The 23,420-nt window shown below is 38.0% G+C and overlaps 3 protein-coding genes across 3 annotated transcripts in view; 2 read left to right on the top strand and 1 right to left on the bottom strand.

Moving 5' to 3' along the window:
* The window catches only part of LOC133655258 (EEF1A lysine methyltransferase 3-like), a 477,733-nt gene that overhangs the window by 43,805 nt on the left and 410,508 nt on the right, over positions 1-23,420 (bottom strand). The gene's annotated exons all lie outside the window — the stretch shown is intronic.
* The window catches only part of dnajc14 (DnaJ (Hsp40) homolog, subfamily C, member 14), a 262,644-nt gene that overhangs the window by 3,469 nt on the left and 235,755 nt on the right, over positions 1-23,420 (top strand). The window lies entirely within an intron of this gene.
* The window catches only part of dgkab (diacylglycerol kinase, alpha b), a 39,344-nt gene continuing 27,040 nt past the window's right edge, over positions 11,117-23,420 (top strand). Inside the window, exons 1-4 of the mRNA XM_062055265.1 lie at positions 11,117-11,280; positions 16,989-17,065; positions 18,982-19,123; positions 22,438-22,512. Of these exons, the coding sequence (XP_061911249.1) occupies positions 11,181-11,280; positions 16,989-17,065; positions 18,982-19,123; positions 22,438-22,512 (394 nt within the window). The 5' untranslated portion in view covers positions 11,117-11,180. The remainder of the gene's footprint in view (positions 11,281-16,988; positions 17,066-18,981; positions 19,124-22,437; positions 22,513-23,420) is intronic.

Below are 23,420 nucleotides of genomic sequence, written 5' to 3'. Positions count from 1 at the left end.
ATATTTAAAATAATTGTTTCTTCTCTCTTTTGTTTTTCAACATTTCTCAAATTATCATTACTGTGCACTTCAACAAATATTTTTGCTAAAAGTTCTGCTTTTTCTTTATTTTCTACCACACACCGTGTCCCATCTTTCATCACATGATTTTTATGTTCACTTCTGATCCCTGACATTTTCTTGATCATTTCCCACACTTGGCCTAAAGGAGTAGTTCTATTTAGTGATTCACAAAATGTTCTCCAATAGTGTTTCCTTGTCTTTTTAATAACGTACCTTACTTTAGCTTGGTGCCTTTTATATTACATCATATATTATATGTATATATGGTATATATTGTATAATGCATGTCTTCTTTAATAAATATGGCACATCCTCCTCCTTGCCCATCATTCCTATCTTTACGTATTGTTATATATCCTTTTATTATAAAGTTAAATTTTGGCTTCAGCCATGTTTCTTGAATACATGTTATATGTGGTTTAGTTTTCATTTTATTAATATATCTGTGACGATCGGTCACTTCATTTCCGTTTGTTTCCTGGTTTTTGTATCACTTCCGGTCAGTGCTCTTATTTTGTTAAATTTCCTGTTCCCCGGAGCACTGTTTTCTCCTCACCTGCCGTTGATTGGCAGCCGGTCCACACCTGCTGCCAATCAGCATATGTCTATTTATGTTTTCGCTGGAGCACTCCTCAGTGCTCAATGATAGACTCTCTACGTTTGGAACTTTTTTTTATGCAAGACTGCTTTATTTTCTGTTTATGTTAATTAAAATCATTTTACCTGCTCATCCTCCTCCTGGTTCTTGCATCTTGGGGACACACAAACGGCAGCCATGCGAGATCCTCACAGTATCATCGAGCCAGAATGCTGTGTCCTCGCGAGAACCCCTGTCGGCGATGCACAGCCGACGTTCTGGACCGCACAATTCATCGAGGACTTGAAAGCCCGGTTTGTGCGGTCCCAGCCCACAGCAGGCTCGGACCTTCTCCCTCCGCCTCGACCGCCGGTTCCGGCTCTCCGACCGGCGCGGCCACCGCCGCCTTCCCTCCTCCCTGCTGTGCCGCCGGTTCCGGATCTCCGACCGGCGCGGCCACCGCCGCAATCTTCCCCGTCGCCTGCTGTGCGTCCTGTCCCGGCTCCACGGCAATCGCCTGTGCCGGCGCGTCGACCTCCGGTTCCCACACCGCGTCGCACGCCGGTCGTAGCCCCTCGTCTTACGCCGGTCGCGGCGCCACGACAACCAACACCGGCTGAGCGCCCAGCACCCGTTCCTGCTCCAAGGCAGCTTCCAGCAGCTGCACCACGGCTGCTATCCCTTCCAGCACCCGCTCGTCCTGCCAGTCCGGCGAAGGCTCCAGTGGAGCCCTCCATGATGTCCCTCCTGGACTCCTGCTGGGACTCTGCGAGGGACGTGTCTTTTTCCCTCCTCCTGGCCCCCTACCGCCCGTCCCTGGTTTTCGCACCAGGGGACATCAACAACCCGGAACTCCTTCTCCCTGTGGTGAACGGCGTCTGGCATCCGCCTACTGGAGGGGGGGCTACTACCAGCAGCAGTGCAGCCAAGCACACGCCGCTGTCATCCCCGCCATCGTCTCCCCCCACGGAGACATCATCGCCGCCACCTTCATCTTCCCAGGCGCACCTTCCCACGGCGCAGACATATTCCGCGTCACCGGCGGGACTCTGCACGGTGCCGCCATCGAAGACTCCTCCCATGGCGCTGTCGTCATCGTCGCCGCCGGCTGTGCGACCTCCTCCTCATCCGCCAAAGACGCGGCGGTGTTATGGACTTCCTCCGCGCTGTCGGCTGCGATCTGCAGAACCTGCGTGTGGACCTTTGCAGCTGTTGGTGCTCATGTACCACGCGCTTCCGCCTCCTTGTCGGCCACTAATGTGGCCGTTCCGTGGTCGCCCAACTCGCCAGTGGCAGCGGCGTTCAATGCGTCGCCGCCACCTGACGCTCCCTCGCTGGCTGCGAGGACATTTGGCCTGGCGACCCTCCACCAACTCCTCCCTCCACCCTCCCGTAATTTTTGGACCTTTTTCCATTCTTGTTTCCAGGGAACATCTGGAATCTGTTCCTTGAGGGGGGGGGGGGGTCCCCTGTGACGACCGGTCACTTCATTTCCGTTTGTTTCCTGGTTTTTGTATCACTTCCGGTCAGTGCTCTTATTTTGTTAAATTTCCTGTTCCGCGGAGCACTGTTTTCTCCTCACCTGCCGTTGATTGGCAGCCGGTCCACACCTGCTGCCAGTCAGCATATGTCTATGTTTTCGCTGGAGCACTCCTCAGTGCTCGATTATAGACTCTCTACGTTTGGAACTTTTTATGCAAGACTGCTTTATTTTCTGTTTATGTTAATTAAAATCATCTTACCTGCTCATCCTCCTCCTGGTTCTTGCATCTTGGGGACACCCAAACGGCAGCCATGCGAGTTCCTCACAGTATCCCTTTAGTTCCTGTCCGTTTGCTGCTAAACTTCTGGCATTCCACTGAACAATTAACATGGCGTTGGATTGTGGTAACATGACTCCGTCTCGTCTACTCTCTGTAGTTCACCTTGTACCCGTTCCCAAGATAGTTCTTTTAAATTTAAAAACTTTGCTGCTGCTTTGACAATTATTTTGATCTTCTCAGTCTTATTTCTTGCCTGTTCTGTACAGTTTATTACGTATGCCAGGAACACAACTAGCTTGTCCATGGAGATTCCTGTATTTGCTGCCTCTTGTTTTTTATTACTTGAACTATTCTCACTTCTGTCTTGTTCTGTACTTTCTTGATTTCTTACTTTAACTGCCTCTGCGTATGTAATATTTATTTCTACTCTAATTTGCTGTACTTCTGTTGCCTGTTTCCTAATGACACATCCCCCATACACTGCTGTGTGATTCCCGCCACTGTTACACTTGACCTGTTCATTGTCTCCACATTGTCCATATTCATGCTCCCCTCCACACCTTCCACATCTCAACTTAGCATGACACACACTGGCTATGTGCCCATAGCGTTGGCACTTGAAGCAGCATACTGGGGGTGGGACGTAAGCTCTAACGTAAAAGCTTAAAAATCCAATCATAATTCTTTGCGGGAGGACTTCCTCGACAAACTGTACTAGCACAGATTCGCTCTCTGTCTTTTCTCCATTTCTAAATGCCATCATTCTTGTCATCATTGTGACAGTTCCCCCTTTTATTTCTCTTTTCAAATCTTCTAAATTTTCACCTCTTGGGATTCCTGTCACGACTCCTCTTGCCCCCTTTTGTTCTCCCACTTCCATTTTTTCCTTTATTATCTTGTTGGGCAGCTTTTGCAACCGCATTGCTTTATTCTTTTGCTCTCCATTTTTACATTTAATCAAGAGTCGTCCGTCCCTAAGCACCTTCGCTATCTCCACCTCTCCAATTTCCTTTTTTAACCCCTTAACCAGTGTCATCAAACTAATGTCATTCATGTCTTGACCTGATTTAAATGTATATATGATCCTGTAATTATCTTCCATAATCTTTTTCCTCTTTTCTACTTCTTCATCGTCTTTGTGTACTCTTTTAGCACTCGATTTTCCTTCATGCCCTCCAATCCCCTTCTTTCCTCTCTCCCCTCTAGTCCTATCCATGTCCATACCTTCCTCATACATCCCGTCACTATCCCCTTCCATCTCCATCCAGTCACAAAACAGTTTATGCACAACCGCCAAAAAGATTTAGATACTCTCACTGTTAGCCACCGCTCCTTGGTTTACTCGTCCTAAGTCCAACTATTGCTGCCATTACAGCTAAAATACTCTCGTGCGACCTCTATCGGTAGGGAGAATACACGCACTATCACAGTGTTTTTCAACCTTTTTTTGAGGCAAGGCACATTTTTCTCATTAAAAAATACGGAGACACACCACCAGCAGAACACGTAAAAAAATTAAACTCCACCAGGTCGTCGTGCCTTTTTTTGAGTTTGTTTGTGTTTTCCTGTGTGTAGTGCTTTAGTTCTTGTCTTGCGCTGTTATTATGGTGGCCCTTCCTATTTTGTTGGTGTTTTCCTGTAGCAGTTTCATGTCTTCCTTTGAGCGCTATTCCCCGCACCTGCTTTGTGTTAGCAAGCAAGACTATTTAAGTTGTTGCTATCCTTATTTGTGTGGACATTGTTGATTGTCATGTCATGTACGGATGTACTTTGTGGACGCCGTAAGTTTTTGTTATCGTCCAGCATTTTGTTTCTGTTTACTTTGTAGCCAGTTCAGTTTTACTTTCGCTTTGCATAGTCATTGCCTTTTCCTTTCCCTTTTGTTCATTTTTGGTTTAAGCATTGCATACCTTTTTACCTGCACGCTGCCTCCCGCTGTGGTCTGCATAATGGGATCACAACAAACCATCCTCGTTTCACCCGACACATTCCGACTTTTACAAAGCAATTAACTACCTGCTGCCACCTACTGACATGGAGTATTACGTGGTTACCCTGCCTAGTTCTACACAGCACAGACACTAAGCAACGGCACATTATTTGCAGATTATAATTATTGATTTGCCAAAAATATTTTTTGGACCAATTAGGTGAAGTTGCGTAATTTCCCACGGCACACCAGAAAATATCTCACGGCACACTAGTGTGCCGCGGCATAGTGGTTGAAAAACACTGCACTATCATATGATGGTGTTTGTCGATGAAACGTACAGTAAATAGCAAAAATGTTTGACAAACTAATTGTGCATTTACTGGACAATTTTGTTTTAATTTTATATCTTAAATATATTATGTAATATCATTGTATATACTATATTTTATTTGTGATATGTTATTGCTGTTTTTTTTAATTTTTATTTTATTTTATAAACCTTTATTTATAAATTGCAACATTTACACACAGTTGAGAAATAATAATCAAAACAAGTACAAAAATAGTACAAAAACAGTACAGAACAGCGGCAGGGGGTTGTAAATTCAAAGTAACTAAAATAGAATGCAAAATATATATATAACAAACAAAGTGCAAAGCCATAGGCTCACTCAATTTCAGTAAATATGTTATTGTTTATATGGATGTATATTTCTTTTCAGACGGATACCGGAAATGCGAAGACGTATACACTTCCGTAAAGCCTTCTTCTTCTACATGTAAATCCAACTATATTATTATTATCTATTTATTTGTATTGTGATTACTTATGGAGTATATTGTGAATACATTGAGAACAGGAAGTGAACAAAAGTTTTAGCAACCATTATGTAAAAAAAAAAGGGGTAGGATTAAATGAGCTCTGCTTCTTCCTACTCCTTTTCGAGCATGTTGAAAAGAGAAACTGGAAATTGTGATGTATCATGTTGTATGCTTGCATGTTCCAAATAAAAATAAACTCAAACTCAAAATATTGCTGCCATTACAGCTAAAATACTCTCGCGCGACCTCTATCGGTAGGGAGAATACTGCATGATGGTGTTTGTCCATGAAACGTACAGTAAATGGCAAAAATGTTTGACAATAAACTAATTGTGCATTCACTGTACAATTTTGTTTTAATTTTACATCTTAAATATATTATATAATATAATTGTATATACTATATGTTATTGTTTATATGTATGTATATTTCTTTTCAGACGGATATACCGAAAATGCGAAGACGTATACACTTCCGTAAAGCCTTCTTCTTCTACATGTAAATCCAACTATTGCTGCCATTATAGCTAAAATACTCTTGCGTGACCTTTATCGGTAGGGAGAATACACGCACTATCATATGATGGTGTTTGTCGATGAAACGTACTGTAGTTATTTTGATTATTATTATTTCTGAATTGTTTGTACATTTTTTCATTTATAAACAAAGGTTTATAAAATAAAATAAAAAAATAAAATAAAAATTGCTAAAATGTTTGACAATAAACTAATTGTGCATTCACTGGACAATTTTGTTTTAATTTGATATCTTAAATATATTATATAATATAATTGTATATACTATATATTATATATGATACGTTATTATTTATATGTATGTATATTACATATAATGTATTTTAGATGTATTCACATTAGTTCAGTTCAGTTCAGTTCAGTTCAGTTCAGTTTCAGCACGTCCAAAAAGGAGTAGGAAGAAACAGAGCTTATTTAATCCTACCTATTTTTATACCGTAGCAATTTTATCCAATTTCCTTGTTCTCCGTAACAGAACAGTGAACAAATAAATAATGAATATAAAATAAACCATAATAAGCAAACAAATATTAAATGCATAAAATAATCTTTGTCTCCATAAAAAAAAAGGGTTCAAGATGTTCATAATTCCTGTTCTGTGTACTTTGTGAACACTTGTAGTTTGTACAGTCTCTTAGACTGAATTATATTGGTGCTTTGTTTGATTTCTTTGGTTAAGATTGACACAACTCTCGCTTTTCTCTAATTTAGACTCAAAATTATCCCTATCACTGGGCTTGTGGTTGTAATATCTGTACGCCACAATAAAAAAAAAAGGACATTGCGTACCTCTCAATCAAAATGGAGCATTATTATCTTCGAAAAGGCCAACTTTGTAACACGACTCTTGCACTGGATCTCCTTAGATCATGCAAGTCTACATGTTGTTGTCTCTGGTAGGTGTCTGATTCTAATGTTGTGTGTGCACCCACAACATAAACAACCTGAATTTATGAATAAAGACACAGGAAATGCTGTTAATAAATACTGTGTGAGGTTACGTATTAATATTTCTAGACTGACGAGTCTTACTGGGTCCCTGCCAGGAAGTTAAGGAAGCTCCTCTTGTCAATTGGAGAAGGCCAACGCCCAAGACATGTGCATTTTACTTACCGGTACATGTTACCTGTCTGTCTCTTCAAAAGACAAGCAAAATAGATACAACTATAATAAAAAAATCCAGACTTATTCCCATTTAGATGGCTGTTGCATAAATTATTGTTAATTTGTATCCCTTATTGCCCACTTGTCAATGGGACGAGTTGTGGCCTCCCTTCCTGTTCATTAAGTATTTACATACCTGACAGATTGTTCAGTTAGAAATGTGTTTGTTAAGTTGTTCTATTTTCATTGCAGTAACTAACAAAATGTACTGCAACCAATCATGTTGTTCACTCTTAGATTGCATGGACCTAGAAATGCATTCCTATATTATTGTTTATTATCCATCCTTCCATTTTCTATACCATAGCCTCATCGAGCACATACTTGTTGGTCACAAAAAACATTCATGAAGTTTGGTTCTTTTATGAATTTATTATGGGTGTACTGAAAATGTGAGCAAATCTGCTGGGTCAAAAGTATACATACAGCAATGTTAATATTTGCTTACATGTCCCTTGGCAAGTTTCACTGCAATAAGGTGCTTTTGGTAGCCATCCACAAGCTTCTGGCAAGCTTCTGCTTGAGATTTTGACCACTCCTCTTGACAAAATTGGTGCAGTGCAGCTAAATGTGTTGGTTTTCTGACATGGACTTGTTTCTTCAGCATTGTCCACACGTTTAAGTCAGGACTTTGGGAAGGCCATTCTAAAACCTTAATTCTAGCCTGATTTAGCTCTTCCTTTACCACTTTTGACGTGTGTTTGGGGTCATTGTCCTGTTGAAACACCCAACTGCGCCCAAGACCCAACCTCCGATCTGATGATTTTAGGTTGTCCTGAAGAATTTGGCGGTATCCTCCTTTTTCATTGTCCCATTTACTCTCTGTAAAGCACCAGCTCCATTGGCAGCAAAACAGGCCCAGAGCATAATACTACCACCACCATGCTTGACGGCAGGGATGGTGTTCCTGGGATTAAAGGCCTCACCTTTTTTCCGCCAAACATATTGCTGGGTATTGTGGCCAAACAGCTCAATTTTTGTTTCATCTGACCACAGAACTTTCCTCCAGAAGGTCTTATCTTTGTCCATCTGATGTCAGATGAAACAAAAATTGAGCTGTTTGGCCACAATACCCAGCAATATGTTTGGAGGAGAAAAGGTGAGGCCTTTAATCCCAGGAACACCAAGCCTACTGTCAAGCGGTAGGCAAAGCGCCTTATTGCAATGAAACTTGCCAAGGGACATGTAACCAAATATTAACTTTTGACCCAGCAGATTTGGTCACATTTTCAGTAGACCCATAATACATTCATAAAAGAACCAAACTTCATGAATGTTTTTTGTGACCAGTGCCTCTCCCGAAAACCTCCCGGGACAAATATTCTCCCGAAAATCTCCCGATTTTCAGCAGGAGCTGGAGGCCACGCCCCCTCCAGCTCCATGCGGACCTGAGTGAGGACAGCCTGTTTTCACGTCCGCTTTCCCACGATATAAACAGCATGCCCAATCACGTTATAACATCTACGGCTTTTAGAGAGTGCACAACTGCGCACAAAACAAGGAGACGAAGCAGAAGAACGAGGAAGATACAGCCATGGCGACACTGACGACGAGTAAGATGAAGAAATACGCTTGTAAGTTCCAAAACGAATGGAAACAAGAATTTCAGTTTATCCAGGACAGTTCGAAGGGGAAGGGGTATGCTGCCTGTAAATTTTGTAGATCAGACTTCTCCATTGAACACGGTGGCCGAACGGATATACTCAGTCATGAACGGTCAGCAAAGCACAAAGCAACGGCAACGCAGCACCGGTCACAGCCCAGTATTATGGGCCACCTCGCTAAATGGAGACCCGATGGTGTAACATATGCAGAGACAAGGATGGCTATGCTGATAGCTGGAAGCAACATGCCGTTCTCATGTGCGGATGTTTACAACAAATTTGTGAAGGATATGTTCCCGGATTCAGAGATCGCTCGCCAGTACGCAAATGGCAGAACAAAGGCTACTCAAATAGTGAAAGGTAAGTGTTTTTTGTTTTTTTTAGTAAGCAGCAAGCACAGTACAGTTAGTAGAACAACTGTGTTTTCATTACTGTGTATTTGATCAAGTATTTCAAGTACAACAATGAGTAGATGAGTGCTATGTGTGTGTTTGTGTAAATTAATGAACACTGAAATTCAAGTATTTCTTTTATTTATATATATATATATATATATATATATATATATATATATATATATATATATATATATATATATATATATATATATATATATATATATATAATAAAATAAATATATATATATAGCTAGAATTAACTGAAAGTCAAGTATTTATTTATATACAGGTGTATATATATATATATATATATATATATATATATATATATATATATATATATATATATATATATATATATATATATATATATATATATATATATATATATATGAAATACTTGACTTGGTGAATTTCACCCCCGACCACGCCCCTCCACCTCCCGAAATCGGAGGTCTCAAGGTTGGCAAGTATGCCAATAACTCTATCACATAAAACAAGAGTTGTAGAAATTATTGGAAACTCAAGACAGCCATGACATTATGTTCTTTACAAGTGTATGTAAACTTTTGACCACGACTGTACGTATATATATATATATATGTATATATATATATATATATATATATATATACATATATATATATATATATATATATATATATATATATATATATATATATATATATATATATATATATATATATATATATATATATATATATATATATATATATATATATATATATATATATATATATATACATATAATATACGGCGTGGCGAAGTTGGTAGAGTGGCCGTGCCAGCAATCGGAGGGTTGCTGGCTACTGGGGTTCAATCCCCACCTTCTACCATCCTAGTCACGTCCGTTGTGTCCTTGGGCAAGACACTTCACCCTTGCTCCTGAAGGCTGCTGGTTAGCGCCTTGCATGGCAGCTCCCGCCAACAGTGTGTGAATGTGTGTGTGAATGGGTGAATGTGGAAATACTGTCAAAGCGCTTTGAGTACCTTGAAGGTAGAAAAGCGCTATACAAGTACAACCCATTTATCATTTATCATTATTATATATGAACACTACCGTTCAAAAGTTTGGGGTCACCCAAACAATTTTGTGGAATAGCCTTCATTTCTAAGAACAAGAATAGACTGTCGAGTTTCAGATGAAAGTTCTCTTTTTCTGGCCATTTTGAGCGTTTAATTGACCCCACAAATGTGATGCTCCAGGAACTCAATCTGCTCAAAGGAAGGTCAGTTTTGTAGCTTCTGTAACGAGCTAAACTGTTTTCAGATGTGTGAACATGATTGCACAAGGGTTTTCTAATCATCAATTAGCCTTCTGAGCCAATGAGCAAACACATTGTACCATTAGAACACTGGAGTGATAGTTGCTGGAAATGGGCCTCTATACACCTATGTAGATATTGCACCAAAAACCAGACATTTGCAGCTAGAATAGTCATTTACCACATTAGCAATGTATAGAGTGTATTTCTTTAAAGTTAAGACTAGTTTAAAGTTATCTTCATTGAAAAGTACAGTGATTTTCCTTAAAAAATAAAGACATTTCAATGTGACCCCAAACTTTTGAACGGTAGTGTATATATATATACATATATATATATATATATATATATATATATATATATATATATATATATATATATATATATATATATATATATATATATATATATATATATATATATAAGTGACTCCTGGTATATACTATGTATAAAGCATTTATAGATTATTATCCTATCTATTACCAATTCATAGTATATGAAGGTGTGAAAAAGGCTCCTTTATTTCAAGCCCAACTCTCAGTTGCCTGCATGTGTTCACAGCCTAAAAGGCCGTGCCACTCGCAGTAATTGTGTAAACAGGCTCCTCCCCCTGCTGCCATTGCTAATCCTCGTCATCCTCTCATGCCAGGAGGACGCTCACTATTACCGACTGCTGCCGACTGAACTGAGCTCTGGGATCCGGACTTCTAGTTGAGAAGAGGTGAGTCGCTCAGAAAGGTCAGGCCTCAGGGGCCTGGAACACCTGTGTGGATACCTTTCTCTCATCTCTGCTTCTTGTGCATTATTTGACATTCTATATCCCTTGTGGTGTTTTATGCATTACGATAAACACAGGCATATAATGTGAGGGTGGCATTTTGTTGTCTTTTTGTGCAGAATCAAATGTTTTAAAAGCCTCATCCTCAATGATTTGTCTTTGGGAGTGTTCAACTTACTACTTGTCTGCAGTCCCAGGAATGGAGGGGAACCAGTTTAAGGGAGTCACAGTCAAAAAGTGAAGCCCTATTGTACTATGACACATAAACACCTCTCCCGCAGACAGAACATGGCTGAGGACACAGACAGCGATCTCACGCCCGTGGATTTTATCCAGCTGCAAGAATACATGGAAGGTAAATGTTCACTATTTGGGTTTTTAGTGGCTTAAAATGCGATTCAATTAAAGAGCAGCAGGTGTAGTTTAGTTTTGTAGTGGTTTTATTTCAGTCAAGTGCGCAGCATTGTTTTGTAGATGTATGAAATCATGCAAATAGTCACTGAAACACAATTATGTTATTCTTCTACCAAAACAATTACAGTAGTACCTCAACTTAGGAGCTTAATTGGTTCTGTGGCAGATCTCTTAACTCAAAACACTTGTATCTCAAATGAATGTCTCCCATTGGAATGAATTGAATCGAATTTGTGCTTGGTCCCCTCAAAACAGCACCGTTTTTAAAAATAAAAACAAACTTAAGATGACAAATAATTAAAAAAACAATACAATAGAATATACTACTAACATCTACAGTAGTTTTACAAAGTAATGTAATGATAGTGTACAGCATTTACCTGGGAGAGTGGACTTCTACGGTATCTCCTTCGAAATGTTTCTCCGTCAAACACACCATCAGCAGCTTTTCCATATTTTCAGGGATAAATGTCCACTGTTTAGATCTTTTTTTAAAGTCTTTGGCTGGTGTTGGAGCCCGTCTTCTACAGTGTGGTGCAGATTTGTACTGCTTTGCCAAGTTGTATGTATATGTATGTATATATATATATATATATATATATATATATATATATATATATATATATATATATATATATATATATATATATATATATATATATATATATATATATATATATACATATATATATATATATATATATATATATATATATATATATATATATATATATATATATATATATATATATATATGTATATACATATATATATATATATATATATATATATATATATATATATATATATATATATATATATATATATATATATATATATATATATATACACTGTATATATGTGTGTGTGTATATATACATATATGGACTGTGCGTTTCCCACCTAAGTCTTCAGTGATGTCTGACTTCAAAGATTACCTCTCAAAATACCATAATTTATGTCCCCACATGGCCATTGCTGGAGAAATACTATACATAAACACATTTACGCACTACTCTTTATTGAATAACATCAACAGTGTACAAAACGGGTTATTTTTTGGCGCATTTAAAAATCAATTAAAACGCGTCAGCAATTAAAACATATCTTATGTGGTACTGCCAAAATTAAAATAGCAAAAAACATTAAAAGTGAAAAAATAAAGTATTTGAACTCACAATTAGTATGACCTATTCGACGCCGTATAAGCCAGTGGTACACCTCGTCGTCGGCTTATTCGAGTGGAAATGGCGGGCATTTCCCCATTTCATCGCCAGAACAGCTGAGCTAGCTTCCAGGGTTTGCCCACATCGTCTCACAAGTGTAGTTTCTCTTTAAATATTCTTCTTGAAAACGGCCTTACAAATATATATCTGCCACCTAATCAACATATTGTTCTCCTTCTCTGCTAACCCGGTCTGGCTACAACGCAACGGTTCCTGCTTCCTGCTAAATTGCAACTTGTGATTGGATACTCACTTTGGAGTGACAAGTGAGTATCCAATCACAGTCTCGTTAACGTCAGGCTACCTAGATAGACTACTGTCAACAACTTGTGATCTGATTGGCTATCACAACTGTCTATCAACTGTATCTGTTCTCAAATTCATCCGATAACCGTCCCCGTGAGTATCCAATCACAGGACGCGTAAATGTCACGTTCAACATGAGGCCATCTAGAAGGCCTTACTGACAACAACTCGTGATCTAATTGGCTATCGCAACTGTCTATCAACTGTATGTCCCTGTTCACTTACAGTGCATATACACCCACATTGTTGATTCTTAAGGCACCTGGCAGGTTTGGTACAGCATGGCAACATAAGCTAGCGGAATTCTGATTGGATACAAACTAAAACTAAAAACAACAGCACTGGAACGAGCATGATATGACATGAAGAGAATATGAATACTTTTAAATGTTTAGGGAAAGTAAATAAAAAAATTGTGTGTGTATATATATATATGTGTGTGTATATACAGTATATATACTTGGACACAGGCCGGGGTCTGATCACCCCCGGCTGGGTCGCCCGGGCGAGTGTGTCTGATGATTAAAGACCCGAAACACCCTATGACCCCGGGTTTATCACTGATGACGTGTCCAAGCATCACCGTGAGGTGTATTCAAGTTCTATATATATATATATATATATATATATATATATATATATATATATATATATATATATATATATATATATATATATATATATATATATATATATATATATATATATATATGTATATATATACTGTATATACACACACATATATATATACACTCCTATACACAGACATTTACACATTATATATATATATATGTATATATATATATATATATATATATATATATATATATATATATATATATATATATATATATATATATATATATATATATATATATATATATATATATATATATATATATAATGTGTAAATGTCTGTGTATAGAAGTGTATATATATATGTGTGTGTGTATGTATATATATGTGTGTGTGTATATATATATATATATATATATATATATAAATATATATATATATATATATATATAAATATATATACACACACGCACATATGTATGTGTGTATGTATATTATATTATTACACAAATAAATAGCCCAGCCCCTGACCTAATTCTTTTAACCCTTGTGCCCCCCCCCCCCCCCCCCCCTCGAGTCAACCCCTAGTCTAAAGTATCTATCTTCAAAGGCTTTGAGAGGTCAAATCTCGGCTTCCAGTTTTCGGGATTATAATGGATGAGTGGTGCCTCACTATCAGTTCATGAGACAAACTACCAGAGGTGGGACCAAGTCATTGCTTTGCAAGTCACAAATAAGTCTCAAGTCTTTGCCCTCAAGTCCCGAGTCAAGACAGGCAAGTCCCGAGTCAAGTCCAAAGTCAAGACTGGAAAGTCTCAAGTCAAGTCACAAGTCCTGCATTTTGAGTTTAGAGTCCTTTCAAGTCCTTTTAACCACAGACTAATATTTTTGCACAGATTGTGTATGCTTTTAAACCGCTGTATTTATTTATTAAAACAAGTGCATTTGAAATAGCAGGAAAAAAAATAGTACTGACATTGCAATTCATAATAGCACTATTAACCAGTCATTTTAAACTTTTAACTCATTCCTTTACAGAATAAACACATTTGCAAAAACAAGTGCAACTGTACTTATTTGTACAAAAGTGTTAACATTGTATTTCCATGGCATATTGCATTGTAACTAGTTCCACAGCAGTTTCTATTCTGTTCTTACCTTATCTCATTGATCTCATCTCATACTGTACGTGTGTTGATGTGTGTACACACATGAAAAACATAACAAATACATGAACATAACAATGAACAGAGTTGTACTTTTTAGATGTCAGGGCCCTATGCAATATGTACACATATTCTTAATATAGTATACATTTTAACTGACCTTTATTTGACTATGTTTGTCTTTTTGTAGGTGGCTAAAATATGCGGTGCTGCTGACCGCTGTCTAACGTTATGTTACTGTGTGTGATACATTGAGTAACGTAACGTTATGTGTAGGTACCTCATGCAACCCTGCTTAAAAAAATCACTTGACAAAAACTATGAATAAGGTAGCAAACTGCAGTGGACGCAACATATTGCTGTGTTTGAAATGATGTTATAACCATAGACATCTTATAAGTAGACGCAGTATTGGTTGCTGTGACGCGAGCAAATTGCATCTTGAAGTGGTGATGAGGAGCCGGCGAGCAGCCTAAACTGACAGTTGACAGGTAGAAAACAAAGATGCCGGGCTGGTGTTCAGCGTTTTCCTGCTCAAATGAGCGGACTGTTGAAAATAGGAATCGGGGGATTACTTTTCACAAGTAAGATTTAACATTAATGTACTATTGGTTGTATTTTATGAAAATAACATTACCACAGAGTTGAGAAGGAGCAAAGATCTTCAATATTTGTATGTGAAAATCACAAACAAATCTTCTGGGGGAGGATGACGCCCCTACAGGGGTTTGGTTTACAAACTTTCAGCCCCACCTAAAACAAAATTCACCAGCCGCCACTGATTATGATGCATTCTCATTTTAGGCAAAATATAAGACAATACTTTCTTAACAGTATAATTGTAACCAGGAATAAGTCTTCAAGTAACAATATTCAAATACTAACATTGTTGGGTAAGACAGCATTTGGTTTTATTCTGAATCCAGTGAAACAGATTGGTGGTTTTAGCTGATATAAAGACTTTCAGGTGTTTATATATGTTTAAGTATTTGGCAGACGCTTTTATCCAAAGCGACATACATAAAAAATACATATAAAACAATCACTGTAAACATGATCATTTAAGGGAAGAATGTAATACAAAATATCAATACAAAGTGTCAAGACAGAATAAACTCTATGCTGCTGCAGCAACAGAGATACGGTCTATAAGATATATAGATATCTAATGTATTCATACATTGTTTATGTAGGATATACGCATGTATATATAACGTAATTATATTGTTTCTTCAACTTAAAAATAGCTTACCGTTTTTTTCCCCCTTCTCTGGGCTTGTATTCCCAGTTTTGATCTCGGACGTCTGGTCACTTATAGCATATAAGAATATTATATTACTGTTAAGCAAACTATGAATAATAAAACATGTGTCCGTTATCATAGCTACACGTATGACAAAAAAGCGTGTGAAAATGAGTGGTATTCAGTGAGGTAAAATGAATGAAATGCGCTGACAGTTCATTTGCTCCTGCCAAATGAATTGCACTGAGTGGAGCGGATCACCACTCCAAGATGGCGGCCCCTGCTCGTCTGCGCCAGTAAGCAGTAGCGCTCGATGCTGCGTCTACTTAAAAGATGTCTATGGTTATGACGTTAGCAGTGAGTTTACAGCCTCACTGATTTAACCACACAGCAAATAAAAGTCATGTTACTTAGCCAATAAACGTTAGCTTACATTCAAAACTTACCCTTCTTTGTGCATCTTCAAATGTCGAACGAAGTTGGAAGTTGTTGCGTCTCCGTCTGTAATATTCTAACTGCGTGATTTGCATACGGCAATTCGTTTTTTGTTGACCAAGTCGTAGTTTTTATACCCGAACGAAACCAACTTTGGTATAAATCTTTCTCACTGGCGCGTTGTTTGACAACTCTTGTTCATTGGTTGTCCTGCAATTTGATTGGCTGAATGCTGTGTGATGAAAACAATGTAGATCTAATTTGATTGGCTGTTGTACTGAGCGCACACACGCTGACACGCAGCACACACGCTGATAGACAGACACGTAGAAAATGAAAGCTACGGAGCGCTCCCAAATAACTTTTTAAGCTTTAGGTTTTGGGGAAAGTAGCAAGTCATGTCAAGTCAAAAGGCTCAAGTCCAAGTGAAGTCACAAGTCATTGATGTTAAAGTCTAAGTTGAGTTGCAAGTCTCTTTACATTTTGTCAAGTCAAGTCTAAAGTCATCAAATGCATGACTCGAGTCTGACTCGAGTCCAAGTCATGTGACTCGAGTCCACACCTCTGCAAACTACTACTAGTGTTGTTAAGAAATCCTAGCAACTCAGTGCAAAAACTATTGTGTGAAACCAACCTACAATGCAAACACTTTAATTTTGTGGCATGCAAGTCATTTTTGTGTCTGGTTGTTTTGCAGACAGCAATTTGAGGGTTAAAGATGTGATCAAGGACTTTCAGAGTGGTGGTCGGCTGGCCCAGCACACTTATGGAGAGGTCAGTTCTTATTCACAACTTCTATAGGATCATGATTGTTTTATTTTGGTTCACTATTGTTAATATTTATGGGAAATGTTACTGGACTTGTACATGTTCGTCTGATTCTATGACTCCCTAGTTGCGTCGCACTTAATCCAATATTTTACAAGAAAAACAACCACCCTAAGGAATCCAAGACCTGAATATTCATCAAGCCTGTCAGAGAAATTATTTACAGTCAAGGACGGATGAAATCATTTGTCTCTAACTTAGAGATGGTTTATTCTTATATAAGACATAATATGCATTTTCAATTATTATTTTTTATAAAACAGTATCAAATTGCTCATCGAGCACTGTTTTTATTGGTATTGTTGGAATTAAATGAACTAAAATATGTTGTGCATTAACATTATTTACATTATATTAGCATCTTCCTGGCAAAATGAACTACCGTATTTTCCGGACCATAGGGCGCACCGGATTATAAGGCGCATTGCCAATGAGCGGGTCTGTTTTCATACAAAAGGTGCACCGGATTATAAGGCGCTTTAAAAGGGTCATATTACTATTTTTTTTTTCTAAATGTAAAAGACTTCCTTGTGGTCTACATAACATGTAATGGTGGTTCTTTGGTCAAAATGTTGCATAGATGATGTTTTACAGATCATCTTCAAGTCGCTTTCTGACAGTCACTTCAGGATGCGCCGTTTTGTGGGCTGTCTTATTTACTTGGCTCACCTTCGACAGCATCTACTCCCAGTCATCTTTGTTGTAGCGGTGTAGCGTGCAAGGACGGGAGTGGAAGAAGTGTCAAAAGATGGCGCTAACTGTTTTAATGACATTCAGACTTTACTTCAATCAATAACGGAGCAGCATCTCCTCATCCGTGGCTCACTAGTGCAACAACAACGCCGGAAATGTGTCCCGTGAAAAACCGTCCGGCGGGAACTCTCTAATAACTAAAGTTCCTTGGGTGAATAATGTAAAGTCACTACACCGGTATGTTTTAGTGCTTTCATGGCGAGTTTACTGACAGATATAAGTAAGAACTTTACACTACTTTATATTAGAAATGGCAACAGCGGAGGTTGAATGTCCCATAACAAGAAGATAGGGGGAAAAAAAACGGACTACAAAGGCGGACTCGCGCAAATTTTCAGGACTTATGCAGATCTCAAATATACATCAGCAGGTACCAAAAGGTAAAAGTTGCTTTTGCATAATATTGCGAAACAAAACGCCAGATAATGTCTTACCTCATACACACACCATAATAATACTCCTATGTTGAAGCACAGTACAATCCATCAAGCGGTGCGGCTTCGTAGCTTACCAAAGTCCTACTAAAACATTTTGATACATTTTTGAGCGTTCTATATTTTCAATGGAACATATACAATTTTGGTGTTTTCTTGAGTCATATTGCAGTCTACATGTATCTCTTATGTGTGACTGCCATCTACTGGTCACAGTTATCATTTCACCATGTACCAAATAAAATAGCTTAGAGGTCGGTAAGCACAACCAAAATGATTCTGTACATTAGGCGCACCGAGTTATAAGGCGCACTGTCAAGTTTTGTGAAAATTTAATTTTAAGTGCGCCTTATAGTACGGAAAATTCGGTAACTTAATTGCTCATATTGTCCTGAGCAGCCATTTGCAGTTCTATGGTTATCATCACAGTTTTCCTCTTTGCCATCACTGGTACAGTTTTGAGGCGGGATCACAAAAACATTTAAAAAAAAATAAAAGTAAGAAAAAGCAACACGAGATTTGCACGATGTCACCCACGATGATTTGAACTGGTTAAACTCCAAACGACACAACTAAACCGTGTTCCACTTTGGAGATTCTGTTTGCTAAAAATGTTACACTTTTGTTTCCTTTGTGTCATGACGGTTTTTTGTTTTTTTTTCCATCTCGGCACAGTGTTTGGATGCAGAAGGCTTCTGCTGCTTCCTCAAAACCTACCTTGAGGTGGATGAATTTCCCCATGATTTCTGCCAGCGACTTTTCCGCTACTTCCGATGTGTCGAGCAGGATGGCTCCACGCCGGAAGCCCAGGCCAAACGTAAACGTATTTGTGTTCTCATTCATCCAGGTCCTTGTACTTTCAGGACAGTTCATCCATCGCAACTGGACTGTCCAGATTGTCGTTGGAGACCTTTTGCCTCTCATCATCAGTTGATGCTCTCAGACTTCGATCAAGCAGGAATAGTCTCAGATAGGGGTGTCAAACTGGTTTTCATTGAGGGCCACATGGCTGTCCTCAGATGGCCGCATTTAACAATGAGTAATATATGTATATATCCATCCATCCATCCATTTTCTACCGCTTATTCCCTTCGGGGTCGCGGGTATATATATATAATACATTAAAAATATATATTTTTTTACGTAAGCTGCAAAAAAGATATTACAATTTTACTTTAAAAAATTGCAGTTCAGTCACCAGAATTTCACAGTAAAAGCTATTTTTTTATTTATTTTTTTACAGCATATAAACAAATGGAATAAATGGAATGGAATGGAGAAACAATACCACTGTTTTTAGCGGTAAAATTCATGCAACAGAGCTGTCAGTTTTTGTTTTTTTTTACCGTAAAATTTTGTTTTAATGTTTTTTTTGTGTCTGTTTTTACTGTTTTAGCGTCTTACTGTATATGGGAAAAAACAGTACCAAAGTTGATTTTACGGTAAAAAACTTAGTTTTTTAACAATGAGTAATATATTAATATATATATATATATATATATATATATATATATATATATATATATATATATATATATATATATATATATATATATATATATATATATATATATATATATATATAATTAACAATATATATTTTTTTACGTAAGCTGCAGAAGAAAAATCTTTAAATTTTACTTTAAAAACTTTCAGTTCAGTCACCAGAATTTCACAATAAAAGCAGTGTTTTTTTTTTTAGTTTTTTACAGCATATAAACAAATGGAATAAATGGAATGGAATGGAGAAACAAAACCACTGTTTTTCGAGGTAAAATTCATGCAACACAGCTGTCAGTCTTGTTTTAATGTTTTTTTTGGAAAAAAACAGTACCAAATTTGATTTTATGGTAAAAAACTCAGTCGGTGGAATTTAACCGTAAAATCTATTGTCAATTTTACAGTCTACAATTTGATTGATACTTTGTTTTGAAATCATAAGTCAAGCAGATATTTAAGTACAGTATTTCTTTATTTTAACAAAAATTATTTTGGAATACATGATTATATATTTTGATTTTGATAATATTGAATTTTAGAAGATATGCAATTGCATGCAGTACATGATTTTTAATGTCTGGGAAATAACAAATGTATTTAGTGAGAAAACATTTTATTAACGCATATTATTTCCAGGCTTTGGCGGGCCACATATAATAATGTGGCGGACCAGATTTGGCCCCCAGGCCTTGAGTTTGACACATGTGGTCTGAGAGGATGGTGCTGGGTCCAACATACAGTATGTATCTGTTGGGTTGGGGACGTGTCATGCCAGAAATCAAACCCCCGCAAGATAGATTTTGCTCCGACAGTTGTTAAGAGTGAGGCCTCTGTCAGGTGGAATCACTCTTTGTGTTGCATAAAACCTGAGAGGATAAATACAATAGGTCCAGCACCATCCTCTCAGACTACAGCTGTCCTATTTAAGTTTGAGAGCATGAAATGATGATTGAACGGATGAAAGGCAAAACATCTTCTAAGACCTCAAAGCCCAACTTTTCCACTACAGAGGGGCCCACTGGAATATTAACACTGAATTAGTAATCCCACCCTTGATTTTAATAGTATTTAATAATTAGATCTATGATCTAATCTATTTACAGTTTACAACCTTGTCAAGTGCTATGAAAGCATGTGTTAATCCCAAAAATCATTATTTATTTGACACATAAACCTTAGGCTCAGGTCAGGCTGGCTGGAAAGTATGAATATATGAAGTATGAATCAAATATACTGCATAAGAAAGGACTCATAAATAACTAACAAAAAATGTATTATGTTGTGCTGAAATAAATAAAATAAATTAATAATGAATATGTTTCCGAACTAAACTTTTTAATCAGTAATAAAATAAAATAACTAATAACAAATCAAAATACATCTTCACCAGTTTAGTCATCATTTTTTGCGCTTAAACTTCTGTGACTTTAGCTCCAGACATCCTATGTTAGTTTGATATGGTCATGACTGCCACAAGTGGTGTAAAAGTGTATTACAACTGAGTACCGCCGAGGCCAGAGAAACCAAATTTTTTGGCAGCCCTCTAGGGGGCGCTCACGGCCCAACAATGGCAGCATGGTGTATAGAGAGAGTGTGGCCAACTCGGTTTCAAAGTTGGTAGCAAACATGGCGTCCGGTTGTCACATGAGCAGCTTTTGACCAATCGGAGAGAGTATGGCCAGAGGATCTCTTAAATGATTGGTCAAAAGCCCCTCCCGTGACAACAGGACGCCATGTTTGCTACAGAGGGGCCCACTGGAATATTAACACTGAATTAGTAATCCCACTCTTGATTTTAATGGTATTTAATAATGATATCTAACCTACTTACAGTTTACAACCTTGTCAAGTGCTATGAAAGCGTGTGTTATTTGACACATAAACCTCAGGCTGGTTGGAAAAATAAGTACTAATCAAATATACTCCATAATAAGGGAGTCATGAATAACTGACGAAAAATAAATGGTTATGTTCTGAAATAAATTAAATAAATGAATAATGAATATGTTTCCTAACTGAAATTTTTCATCAGTAATGGTAACAAAAAAAGAAAAATCTGTCAATAAAGTTTAAGTGCAAATAAAAATTAATTTTCACCAGTTTAGTCATATTTTTTGCGTTTAAACTTCTCCAGACTTCTTCTGTTTGTTTGATATTGTCATTACTGCCACAAGTGGTGTAAAAGTGTATTACAACTGAGGCCTGAGAAACCAATATTTTTTTGGGCAGCCCTCTTGGGGGCGCTCACGGCCCAACAATGGCAGCACGGTGTATGGAGAGAGTGTGGCCAACTCGGTTTCAAAGTTGGTAGCAAACATGGCGTCCTGTTGTCACATGAGCGGCTTTTGACCAATTGGAGAGAGTATGGCCAGAGGGTCTCTTAAATGTTGGTCAAAAGCCCCTCCCGTGACAACAGGACGCCATGTTTGCTACCGACCTGAAACGGAGTGGGCCATATTCTTTCTATACGCGGCCCCGAACAATGGGCCCTGGCCCTATGGTTAAGAAACCTTGTTCTAACACTTTTATGAACAGTTCAGTTGCAATGGACTCAATGCTCTTAGAAAACTTCATAATGTTGACTTTTTCCATATCAGGAGCCATTTTTCTTGCTATTTGTGTCTCTGCCAGATGGGGTGCTTCTCCGCGACATGTCCTGTTACTTCTCAGTGCTGGAGGACGGGCAGCCTCGGGAGAAGCTGGAATGTTGGTTTGCTTCTCAATCAGGGTTGTTTCTAATCTGACCTGGGGGGGTCATTGTCTTATTCCTCTATTCCATTTTTAAATCATCAGAAAATGACAAAGGAAGATAAGGGATAAAATACATCTATTAAAAAGTTACAAGAACAAATATTTTTGTTATGGGAAAAAAAAGTATCTGCCTCAGTTTTGATATGAGATACATATAAATAAGATTGCATGGCAAATTAAATTGGCATCTGTCTTCTACGATTATAAATTACTTTAAAAATACACTAACCAGACATAACTTCTTAGTTCATTTACAATTGTAGAATTCAAAACTTTAGAAAAGTAATTTATCGTCTACTGTCTTGATCTGGCTTCAGTGTTGGATGCAGAGACGGCAAGCGAAGGGCAGGTAAAATGTACTTAATGACAAAAACAGAAATGGTGCAGCAGGGGAGTGCACAGGAAGTATAGTTAAAGTTAAAGTACCAATGATTGTCACACACACACACACACACACACACACACACACACACACACACACACACACACACACACACACACACACACACACACACACACACACACACACACACACACACACTAGGTGTGGCAAAATTATACTCTGCATTTGACCCATCACCCTTGATCACCCCCTGGGAGGTGAGGGGAGCAGTGAGCAGCAGCACCTGGGAATAATTTTTGGTGATTTAACCCCCAATGCTTGATGCTGAGTGCCAAGCAGGGAGGTAACGGGTCCCATTTTTACAGTCTTTGGTATGACTCGGCTGGGGTTTGAACTCACAACCTACTGATCTCAGGGCGGACACTCTAACCACTAGGCCACTGAGTAGGTAGAGAAAGCTACGGCAGATTGAGGTACAAAGCAAAAAGGTGACGGAGCCAGCGCTCGGAGTAAAATGGAG

This window comes from Entelurus aequoreus, linkage group LG01 (assembly GCF_033978785.1).
Source record: "Entelurus aequoreus isolate RoL-2023_Sb linkage group LG01, RoL_Eaeq_v1.1, whole genome shotgun sequence".
NCBI classification, from domain to species: Eukaryota; Metazoa; Chordata; class Actinopteri; order Syngnathiformes; family Syngnathidae; genus Entelurus; species Entelurus aequoreus.
This window is presented reverse-complemented; position numbering and strand designations above follow the sequence as displayed.